This window comes from Panthera pardus, unplaced genomic scaffold (genome assembly GCF_024362965.1).
Source record: "Panthera pardus isolate Hobbes unplaced genomic scaffold, ASM2436296v1 HiC_scaffold_16, whole genome shotgun sequence".
Classification (NCBI taxonomy): domain Eukaryota; kingdom Metazoa; phylum Chordata; class Mammalia; order Carnivora; family Felidae; genus Panthera; species Panthera pardus.
Window position 1 is genome coordinate 151,823,788 of NW_026526721.1, and position 12,103 is coordinate 151,835,890.

Sequence of the window (12,103 nt, forward strand, 5' to 3'; positions counted from 1 at the left end):
ATAGAAAGAGTTTACTTTCGTGCTGAGAACAATGACATCCATATCTACCATCAAATAGAAGTTTCTGCTGGATATATTTATGTGAGAATTTTGAGACAGGTTCCTAAAAGTGGAATTGCTGGTAATCACATTTTACATTCTGATAGTTACTGTCAAATTGCTTTTTAAAAGTCGATTTACGGGGCGCCTGGGTGGCTCAGTCAGTTAAGCGGCCGACTTCAGCTCAGGTCACGATCTCGCGGTCCGGGAGTTCGAGCCCCGCGTCGGGCTCTGGGCTGATGGCTCAGAGCCTGGAGCCTGGAGCCTGCTTCCGATTCTGTGTCTCCCTCTCTCTCTGCCCCTCCCCCGTTCATGCTCTGTCTCTGTCTCAAAAATAAATAAAACGTTAAAAAAAAATAAAAAAAATAAAGTCGATTTACTTATATTGAGAGAGAGTGGGGGAGGGACAGAGAGAGACGGAGAGACAGAGAATCCCAAGCAGGCGCCTCGCTGTCAGTGCAGAGCCCAGTGCATGGCTCAAACCCATGAACCATGAAACCGTGACCCAAGGCAAAACCAAGAGTTGGACACTCAACTAACTGAGCCACCCACGCGCCCCTATCAGATTGCCTTTTAGACCAATGGTATTTAGGAGTGCCCATTTTTCCTCATCTTAACCAACTATGGATATTAACAATCTTTTGGATTTTTTTCCAGTTTAATTGGGGAGGGAACTTGGTTTCATTTGAGTTTACACTGCTCTGATTACTGGTGAGGCTAATGTTTGTTGCTTATTTGCATTTGTTTTTTTAATGTTTATTTGCCATGAAAACTTCTGTGAATCGCCTGTTCATATCCCTTCACCCATTTTTATACTTTTTGGCCTTTTCCTTATTGATCTGAAGAAGACATTTACATATTTGTCTGTCAACTATGTTGCAAATATATTCTCCTAAATAATCTGTTAGTTTGTTTGGGATGTTTTATGATCACACAAAAGTTTAACATTTTTATAGATTTAAATCTGTCAATCTTTCCTTTAATGGTTCTGAATTTTATGATTTGATTAGGAAGAAGAGCTTTCCCATCCAAATATTATGAAAATATTCAGTACTCTCTGCTAATATTCCTTTTTTACATATAACTTTCTAATCTGCCTGTTTTCCCCCCCAGTGAGGTCGAGGTTTTCTGTAACTTCTTTCCAAATGGAGAGTCAGTTGCCTCCATATCTTTTATTGTGAAGGAGTCTAAACATCTCTACTATTTGGGGCAATTGTTTCATTGGATATTTTTTCTGCCTCTTTCTATCCTCTCCTTCTGGAACTCCAATTATGAGTATTTCTATGTGTATACTTTATGATGTCTAACAGGTCTCTGAGGCTTCCCTCATTTTTTGTATTTTTTTTCCCTTTCTGTTCTTCAGATGGGATATTTCTACTGATCTTCAAGTTTGCTGATTCCCCGTCAGTTCAAATTTGCTACTGAGCCCCTCTAATGAATTTTTCATTTCAGGTATTTTCCTTTCAACTCCAGAAAAGTATTTTTTGGAATTTTTGGAACAGAATTTCTGTTTGGCTCTTTTTATAATTTCCATCTTTTACTGACATTCTTTGTCCAATGAGTCATTGTTATTATACTTTCCTTTAATTCTTTAAACATGGTTTCTTTTAGTTCTCTGAACATATTTATAATGGCTGCTTTGAAGTCCTTGATTACTAAATCTAACATCTGGGCTTCTCAAAGGCAGCTTCGATTGATTCCTTTTCTCCCCCTGCGCCCTGTTTACCCTGTTCCTTCTTCTTTGCATGTTTCACATATGTATTTTTCTAAACTGAAAGTTTTAGATAAATATTGTGGCAACTCTGAGTTCTTACCCTCCTTCGGGAAGAGGTAGTCGTTACTTTTTTTGTTTTGCTTATTTGTTTAGTGCCTTGATTGGACTAATTCTGTGAATCTGTGTCTTCTGCAATGTGTAATCTCTGATGTCTCTGCTATTTTTTTGTTGTTGTTTACATTTGTTTTACTTTTAAGCCTGGTTTCCTAGGGGTTGTCCTGGATCAGCATAGCCTAGTGATCAGCCAATGACCGGCCAGAGGCTGTACATAACCACCTGGGTCTCGTAAGGCTTTTGCACCCTTAGCCAGTGGACCAGTGTGTGGCTTGAGGAATGCAAGGTCAGGCAGTTTATAAGCGTGCCCCAAGCTTTTACTTTCCGCATGCACAAGGCCTCACACCCAGTCAGTTGATTACCTTATATTTCCTGGGGGTGAGCAACATTGTTTGCCATAGAGATACGTCTGTTTCTTTCCTTACAATAAAGGTTATTCATTTCTTTTTAAATGTTTTTAGTGTTTATTATTTTGAGAGAGAGAGAGAACCAGCGAGTGAGCAGGGGAGGGGGAGAGAGAGAGGGAGACAGAATCTGAAGCAGGCTCCACGCTCCAGGCTGTCAGCACAGCCTAACCGACTGAGCTACCCAGGCAGCCCAACCTTATGGGTCATTTTAAAGGTGTGCCTCTTGTAAGTAACTTACGCTTGGATTAAAAAAAATCTAACCTAGGGCGACTGGGTGGCTCAGTCAGTTGAACGTCCGACTTTAGCTCGGGTCCTCAGGTCACGATCTCACAGCCGTGAATTCAAGCCCCGTGTCTGGCTCTGTGCTGACAGCTCGGAGCCTGGATCCTGTTTCGGATTCTGTGTCTCCCTCTCTCTCGGCCCCTAACCCACTTGTATTCTGTCTCTGTCTCTCTCAAAAATAAATAAACATTAAAAAAAAAAAAAGAAAAACAAACAAAAAAAAACCCCTAACCTGACAGGCTCTGTCATTTACTAGGGCATTTATTTCATTCACAGTTATTTTGATTATTGATATGTTTGGATTTATTTTTGCCATCGCATTTATATATAAACATGTGTATGTATTTAATGAGTTTTTTTTTAATTTTTAATTTTTAGAGAAAGTGTGCATGAAAGGGGGCAGGGACAGAGGGAGAGGGAGGAAGAGAATCTTGAGCAGGCTCCACACTCAGCACAGAGCCAGATGAGGGGCTCAATCTCGCGACCATGAGATCGTGACCTGAGCCAAACTCAAGAGTCAGACGCTTAACTGACTGAGCCACCCAGGCACCTCCATGAGTTCTTTTAAAATGCTTCTTTAGTGGTTTGGATGTCTTTGCTTTCATTCTTTTAAGGCATCACTAAAATTTTCATGTATTTAGACTTTTTATTTTATCAAAGCCTTGAGCTAATTGGTACAGAAACTCTCCCCCAAACAAGACAAGAATCTTGACTTGCTTTCATTTCCATTTTTCCTGCCTTCTAATTCTCATCTGGAGATCATTTGGATCTCCCTTTCAGGTTGTTATAAAATAACGGAATAAGTTTGACTGGCATTTTGGGGGTCATTTAGCGCTACGTTATTGGAAGACCCCTCAAGTTTCCAACCCGATGCTTTATTCTCTTACATCCATTCTACGACACAGCTCACGGGCTGAGGTTTTTGTCTGAGGGATCAAAATTTTAAACGTACGAAACGCGAGCTTCTCTATTTCATGGACACACTGTCTTCTTGCTTCTCTCTGAAGATATCGATCTCGCTCATTCTCCCATCTTCCGTCTGCATCGTGATTACACCGTCTGGGCTGAGGTTTTCTTTTTGCAGCAGTTGGTGCCTCTCTGTCCTGGGGTTGACGTGCTGCAATTCAGTGAGTGTTTCCTGGTGGTCTGTTCATCATCTGTCTCTTCTACTGATTGAGTCTGCCTCTGGTGGCTGGGCAATGCTCTGAGGAGGGGTGTGAAATACACTGCAGTAGGAAACGCATGAGCTTTGGAGCCAGACAGACCCGATCACGGACCCTTCTCTCTGACTTACCAGCTGTGTAACGCTGGGCCAGTCTTTGAGACTGGTTCCTCTACCTGGGATAAGGACCACCCTCCCCACCGCACCGCCACCCCCGCCCCTTGTAGAGGTGCTATGTGGATTTAATTTGACAGCTCATGAACACAGGCCACGAAAGCCTCAGGACAGCAGGAAGTGGTATGTTATCTTGTCAGGTATTTAGGAGGAAGCTCTTCATTCTTTAGTCATTGATTAAATGTGATCGAGTTAATGGTGCCAACACCACCGTCTTTAAGAAGCTTCTCCGGGGGCGCCCGGGTGGCTCAGTTGGTGAAGCGTCTGACTTCAGCTCAGGTCATGATCTCGCCGTCTGTGGGTCTGAGCCCCATGTCAGGCTCTGTGCTGACAGCTCGGAGCTTGGAGCCTGCTTCTGCTTCTGTGTCTCCCTCTCTCTCTGCTCCTCCCCTGCTCACACTCTGTCTCTCCCAAAAATAAATAAACATTAAAAAAAAAAAGAAGTTTTTCCAGATCATTCTAGGGGAAAGCAATTCAGTCCTCCATTTCTCAGTTTAAGCTTCTGTGTGGTCACTGATGTATCAGGTACATCTTTCCTTTACAGGGATATAGACTCATCACAAGTCAGGTGAAGCTCCCATATCAACTGACTCATCCTGGCAGAAATTAGATCATGGGCAGTCCCGTCTGATGTGTCTGCAGGGACAGCGTGGGAGGGGGTTTATAATTTACTTCGATATATTTTAATGGATACTAGTTATTAATATCATATTGATGTCAACATCCTAACGATGCCCTATGGCAAAGTTATTGATGTGTCTCCTCAGAAAATCATCCCTTATTTCCACATTCTTTCGCCTCCTGGAAATCAGGTCAGTGCTTCAGAATTGCTGTCCCAAAGCAAGGACAGGGCTGGCCAGAGAGGTAAACCTTTTCAGATGGTTTTGTGGGGGGAACAAAGAATGGGATGCATATTCAGTGTCTCTAGATTAACACTAGAGTTCTTTGAAAGACCCAGGCTTTCACCTAGCATACGGTTCCAGCCCTTTATTCTCTGTAAACTGTCATGTCTGACTTTCTTCCATCTTGCATTTTTACAAGAGCCAAACCCCAAAGCCCCCACTTCCAGCATCAGAAAGCTGCACACACATAGGTTTTCAGCGTCAGCAAATAAAACTTGAATCCTGAGACAAACCTCCCATCCCTGTCCTTGAACTTCATGCATTGTGAGTAAAACTTAACTCTGGAGTGGGACCACCACCCAAGTTCAAATGGTCGCCCCTTGGTAAGCCATAATGCTTGTAACCTATGTGCTAACTTAGCTGCTCTGAGGCCCGTGCCCAGGGGCTCTGCTAAAAGGCTTGTCCGTGTAGACAGACTACACCAAAGTGAAAGCCGTTACATTTTCCAGGCCAATTCCCATCAAGCTGTATGAGAGGTTATGTCCTCACTTCCAATAGGAACTTTCTCTAAGGAGCAAACGCTTGCCTCACAAGGGCTGTCTGGCCCACAGAAGCCACTGTCCACAGGTCATTTATTGGCAACATCCATGACGTGTGGTTTGACAGCCTCTGGGGGCAAGTGGCTTGGCCTTTCCCATTCCTAGGTCAGGAGAGATGGAGTGATCCACAAGTACACAGAAATGAGGCACCCCAGAAGGAATGGTTAACTTACCAACTGTCACAGGAAATGACTTCCTATCACACTGCCCAGGTATCTGTCTGCAGTATGCTCTGGAGAAGGTGTAGAAAACAGCTACCTTTGCCAATTTTGTATAAGACTAGGCACAGAGAACAGAGAATCAGATACTGCCTCCATTGTACACATACAACTGGTGACCTCTCCCTGTCTGGAAAGTTCTCCCCTTCGCGTGTTCTCCTGGTGAACAACCACACATCCTCTCAGCCCTGACTCAAAGAGTCTGCACTTCCTTTGCCCTTCCCAAGGTGGGATTTGCACCTTTGTACCACGTGCCTGGGTCTGGGCATGCCTCCATGCATCTGTCACATGGTATTTCAGTGACATTTCCTAGGTCAGTCTCCTGCAAGTCTGAATTTCTGGTGTTCTTTCCCTCTCACTCTCTTTCATGGTTATTGCACCTTGGCTTCCTGATGGATACTATGCTCACCGCGGCTTACCCACATTTTTGCTGTGCTGTGAGAAGTCAGTGTGTCCCCACAGGGTACCGCGCAACGCTGATGGGTGGGAGGCAGTGGAAATTAAGTCTTTCCTCGGACCACCACTGTGGTCTATTTCTAAATAGAACACAAGCAGAGTGGAGGGGCTTAGACCATTTGCTACAAGGAAAGATCATGAACCACAGCTGGGAGTATGAAGGGGTCACGCTTCCTTAGGCTCCCTAGAAAAATCTCTCCCACATGAGCAAAGCCACACTCCACTCACAGCACCTGGACCTTAAGAAACCCTCCGGGAAAACACAGAGTCTTTGGTGAAACCTAGAGGCAGGTCTGTCCTGCCCGGGGATCATAGCTCTAGCCCCAGACGGGCCTGAACGAATTACTATTTTTTAAGCCTTTTTTTCATGTTTATTTATTTATTTTTGAAAGAGAGAGCAGGGAGAGGCAGAGAGAGAGAGGGAGAGAGAGAGAGAATCCCAAACAGTGTCTGCACTGTCAGTGCAGAGCCTGATGTTGGGGCTCGATCTCACAAACTGTGAGATCGTGACCTGAGTTGAAATCAAGAGTCGGATGCTTAACCTATTGAGTCACCCAGATGCCCCTGAATCATTATTATTTTTTTATGTTTCTTTATTTATTTTGAGAGATCGAGGAGGGGAGGGGCAGAGAGAAAGGGAAAGAGAATCTTAAGCAGGCTCCACGCCCAGCACGCAGCCCATAAGTGGGGCTCAAACTCACGACTGTGAGATCATGACCTGAGCCGAAATCAAGAGTCAGATGCTTAACCGACTGAGCCATCCAGACGCTCCTGAATGAATTCTGAGCCAACAGCTGGAAACCTGTGCCACAGACTCAGGGCCAGAGGTGGGGTGATGGCCCAGTGCCCATGGGGACGGCACGCCCACCCTTAGCATTCTACGTGGATGGCGACCACAGGCAAAACAGACACTGAGGGCAATGTTGGAAACAATCTGAGGGTCCCACGGGGTGTGGGGAGGGATGACGGAGGGCCCTCTCCCGAGAGGGCGCTTCGGTTGGCTTAACCGTAGCCGGCGGCTGGCCGCTCAGCCGTCCCAGGCTGGGAAATGGAGGTGGCCTGGGGAGGGGATGCCACCAGGCTGGAGAGTCACCTCCTGTGCGGTATAGGAAACGAGGGCCGGTTTCTCCCCAAACGGGTGAGTTCCACTTGCACCACGCCACCCAAATCTCCCAAATGAAAGCCCTACTCCACTCACAGTCCCGGAGGGCCAACGTGGAGAACGCCATGAGCTTTAGGGGCCACACCTGTCCCAGGGAGCATTCTCGGGCTCTGCTGAGGAAGGGAGGGGCTGAAGCTGGGGACACGCTGAGCTTGCCTCAGGACAGGACGCCCTCGCTCTCAGCCCCGAGGGCTTCAGGGCAGAGGATGTCCTGCCCATCGGCCTCTGAAACAGGTACCCGGGGACCCTCGCCTCATCACTGCATCGCCTTTACATTACCAGGGTCGTCGTAATCCAGCCGTGACTGTTCACGGGAAAGAGGTGCTTCACTACCTGCTTAGCGAGGTCTGCCAGCGAGTTGGGTTTTCCATACCACGAAAAGGACGTCAGCCTCTGACCACGGGTTGGCGTATCCAACGGGAGGCTTGGCCATCCTTGCGGATTCTGTTACAGACTTCGTGAAAATTCTAAATACGGCCTTGAACATCCAACGGGTTTGCTTCTGAGGACTCCAACAGTGGAATGAGGCCAGCTGACACCACGTGGGCTTTTGAGCGTCCACTCAGCTACACTAACAGCCATGCAGTTCTGCAGATCTTCAGGAAAACCACGTCTCACGCCTCCCAGGCAAGCCAGCTATTTATAAATGTGTTCCAAAGTCCGTTCCAGTGGCTCCTCCTTGGTCCGACGATCAGTCAAGAGAAAGAGGGGTGTCGTTGGTTCTGAGATCCCCTCAGAATCTGAGTGCCTTAAATTTCCTGTTTCGGTCAATAAGTAATTCTGTCTATGGGGCGCCTGGGTGGCTCAGTCGGTTAAGCGGCCGACTTCGGCTCAGGTCACGATCTCGCGGTCCGTGAGTTTGAGCCCCGCGTCGGGCTCTGTGCTGACAGCTCAGAGCCTGGAGCCCGCTTCGGATTCTGTGTCTCCCTCTCTCTCTGCCCCTCCCCTGTTCATGCTCTGTCTCTCTCTGTCTCAAAAATAAATAAACGTTAAAAAAAAAAATAAAAAAAAAAATTCTGTCTATGCAGAAAAAAGTTCTCTCTGCCACCCTACAGACGTTTCTGCCGACAACTCTCAGGGCACGCTGAAGAGGAAAACGCTCCTGGGCCCTGGGGAATAGGTGGAGTGGTGGGTATGACTGATAACATTTAAGGGGGTAGACAAGAGCACGCGTGACCTTACTCCGGGTTCAAGCCACGGCACACCGCTGGGAAGGAACGTGGGCTCTTTTCTTCCGTGTCAGCGGAGCTCACAGACGTGAGCCCTTCACGGAACAGGAATGGAATATCGTGAGGGAAGGAAATGATCGAGCAGGCGACTCGGGACGGGGCGACCCGTTCTACGTTCGACGTTTCACACGGTCCGGGTTTTCAGGCCATGAGACCCAAGCGGACCGAGATGCCAGATGCCGCTGTCACCATCACATGACGCTTTCCACACCTGTGGGCAGCGTCTGCTTCAACTGTCGGCTCAGATGTGTGACATGTGGTGGGCCTTGCTACCCCAGTTTTCAAGCTCTCAGTGGAGAGACTGTCCCTTCGTCTGGCTCGAGCTATGTTCCTCGCGTGCCCGCGTGAAGAGCAATGATTCCGTGACTCTCTCAATGTGACGGCATGCCTTGACTCACTTGAGCATCCTGCCCCAGTCCTTCCCAGGAAGGGTCCCCCCTCACACCCAGCCACTTCAGACTGAATCAGCCTGAGGCAGTTTTGAACAGTATGGCTCTCTTCCTGAATTCACGTGGACAGAGTGAACAACTCTGTTTCAGACTGTAGATTTTTCTTTCAGCCCACAGATATTCATTGAGCATGTATTACATGCCAAGCATCGTACTAGGGTCTGGAGATATCACAGTGAGCAGAGAGAAACCCTCGTCCTTATACTGTAGGGGGCCAGGAGGAGGCAGATAAACTGGTCAAACATGAAAACACATGGAATGTCAGCTGGTGATGAAGGTGACAGTGAAGTATGAGCAGGAAAAGGGCATGAGGAGTGCCGGGACCAAGGCCGGCCAGGGAGGGTGTCACTGGGCAGGTGGTATTTGAGCACACAGCTGAAGGAGGTAAGCTGGAGGTCATGTGGCCCCCTGGGGGAAGGGTATCTGGGTAGAGGGAAGGTCAAGGGCAAGTTCTGGAGGTAGGAAAGTGTCTGCTGTGCTCTAGGACCAGCAAGGGACAGTGTGGCAGGAGTGGAGAGAGTGGTCAAGGAGGAGGAACTGAGGTCACAGAGCGACAGGAGACAGACTGTGGGCCAGCTGGGGTGCCGGAAGATTCGGGGGTGGGTAAGCCATTGGATTAAGATGACCTGACCCACATTTTGGGAGGCTCGCTCTGCTGCTGGGCCAGGAACAGACTGCAGGGGGGCCCAGAAGGAAGCAGGGACACAAGTGAGGGGCTACTGCGATAACCGAAGACAGATGATGGTGCCTGCGAGTGGGGTGCTGGCGGATCAGAAGTGAAGTATGGGAAGAGAGGCGTCAAGGATGATCCAAGGTCTTTGATCTGAATAACTGGAGAGACTGAGCAGCCATTTGCAAAGACGGGGAAGGCTGTGGGAGCAGCAGATTTGGAAGGGGACCACTGAGAAGACCACAGTTTTGGAGAAGATTGAGATTCCTGTCAGGCATCTAGATTGAGATGGCCTGAAGGCAGTTAACCATTCAAGTCTGGATTTCATGGGAGAAGTCTGGGCTGGATGTCATCAGCACACATTGAATACAAGGCCACGAGTCTGGGTGAGGTCTCTGAGATTGACCCCGAGCCCTACAGATGTTGGGGGGACGAGGAGAAAAGCCAGTGAGAAAGGAGGAACCAAGGAGACTGTTTCAAGGAGGTGGGAGGGATGATCACATACTAGCTGTCAAACTTCCCCTTGAGATAAAATCGACAGTTGACATAGAATCAAGTGGAACTACACATTCTGTATATAAATGTCAGTTTCAATCTACACCTCTGTCTTAGGAACTAAGCCTTCATCCCCCAGGCCTCGGTGACCCCTTGAGAATCTTCCTGAATGCTGTGGATCTTCCCCTCAGAAAAATGTAGCCTTAGCCACACCTAAGGTTTCCAGGAGTTTCCAGAACCAGAAAAGTCTATCCCAGAAGTCATGTTCATCATCAACCCTTCCCCATCCCCAGAGAGGTCTTATGGCATTAACCAAACTGTCCCAATGCAGAAATTCAGGTGTCGAGGGTCCCCGGCTTCTCCAGGTATGTTTCTAAAGGTTGGAATGAGCTAAACTTTCTGGGTCCTCGGGGCAGAAGGCAAAATGTGAATGGGCTAGTTCGAATCTGAAGGCAACAGTGACAATAAGCGAGAACTCACCATCATCTCCTGGACATGAAACATTTCTGCACCTCCAGATGATAGTCGATTGGGGAAAGTGATACTGACAGATGACCCAGGAAGGGTGCTTGGCCCAGTATTATAGACCTGTGGGTGTGAGACACACACAGTGAGTTTTAATAGAAATACACATCTTCGTTTCATGGCATGCAGTGTAGCGTTCAGGATCTAAAAGGTCATGACTTCAAGTGATCTGAGATATTGAATAATGGCAGGTTTGGGGCGCCTGGGTGGCACAGTCGGTTAAGCGTCCGACTTCAGCCAGGTCACGATCTCGCGGTCCGTGAGTTCGAGCCCCGTGTCGGGCTCTGGGCTGACGGCTCGGAGCCTGGAGCCTGTTTCCGATTCTGTGTCTCCCTCTCTCTCTGCCCCTCCCCCATTCATGCTCTGTCTCTCTCTGTCCCAAAAATAAATAAAAAATTAAAAAAAAAAAATTAAAAAAAAAAATAATGGCAGGTTTTAATGAAACAGAAATCCTCCTAATACACATTTTAAACCCCCCCAAACTTCCAAATTACCTTGTTCCCTTTCAGCATGTCTTTGTCTTCTTCCTGCTAAAAATTTTATTTCCTTTTACATACCTAGGAATTACTCATCGGCTATTACACTTGGTGGGAATATAAACATAGTCTAGTCCCGTGGTTCTCAAACTTTAACGTACATCAGAGTAATCAGATGGGCTTGTTAAAACATATACTGGGGGAGAGTCGTGCCCAGAGTTTCTGCAGTAGATCTGCTGGGGGGGGGGGGGGCGGGGTGTTGTTGGTGAGGGGGTTTACGGACTTCTAGTAAGTTCCCAGAAGATGCTGACGCGACTGGCCCAGGAACTGTAGTTTCAGAAGCATTGATCTGGTCCAAGTCCTGCTTTTACAGTTTGAGGTAACAGAGAAGACGAAGTGAATTTTCCCCAAACCAAATGATGTAACTTACAGAAAGGGCTGTTCTTACTACACCACCCGGCTGATCAGGGTTTCTCCATAACTTACAGCTGATCTCTTGCTAATCCCGTTTGAGGACATCTGTGTACCTCTTTTCTGCCCCAGCATTTGGTCCTGCAAAACTTTATCCTCCCACCCACCCCCCGTCCCCCAATAGTCCTCTCTGTTTTCTGTCTCCAGAATCGCATCATGTCCTAAGAAATGAGAGGAAAGACAGTGGCCGCAAAGAGACAGATAAGGGAAAGGGGATGGAGGAAAGGTCGAGAATGGAACTCAAGGCAAAAAGGGAGTATGAAGGAGAATAAAAAAGATGGATAGAGGTGTAGAGACAGAAGGTAGATTAGTGGTTGCCTGGGGCCGGGATACGGGAAATGTGGCAGGCAGAAGAATGGCCTCCAGAGACGTCCCTGTCCCCAAATCCAAGGAACCAAATCGTGAACACGCTATATGGCAAGGGGGATCTAAGGTTGCTAATCAGTGTCCCTTAAAATGAAGAGATTACGTTGGACTATCCAGGTGGGTGTAATGTAACCACAAGGGTCCTTATACAGGGAAGAGGGAGACGGTCAGAATCAGGGGGGTGAACTTTGAGAAAGACGCAGCTGGCCATTGCCGGCTTTGAAGATGAAGGGGACCATGAGTCAACGCAGCA

The 12,103-nt window shown here is 47.6% G+C and overlaps 1 protein-coding gene across 4 annotated transcripts in view; it reads right to left on the reverse strand.

Moving 5' to 3' along the window:
* The window catches only part of ITGA9 (integrin subunit alpha 9), a 357,217-nt gene that overhangs the window by 68,510 nt on the left and 276,604 nt on the right, over positions 1 to 12,103 (reverse strand). For all 4 annotated transcript variants that reach the window (XM_053903994.1, XM_053903996.1, XM_053903995.1 and 1 more), the window contains exon 23: positions 10,493 to 10,600. In XM_053903994.1, coding sequence (XP_053759969.1) covers positions 10,493 to 10,600 — 108 coding nt within the window. The remainder of the gene's footprint in view (positions 1 to 10,492; positions 10,601 to 12,103) is intronic.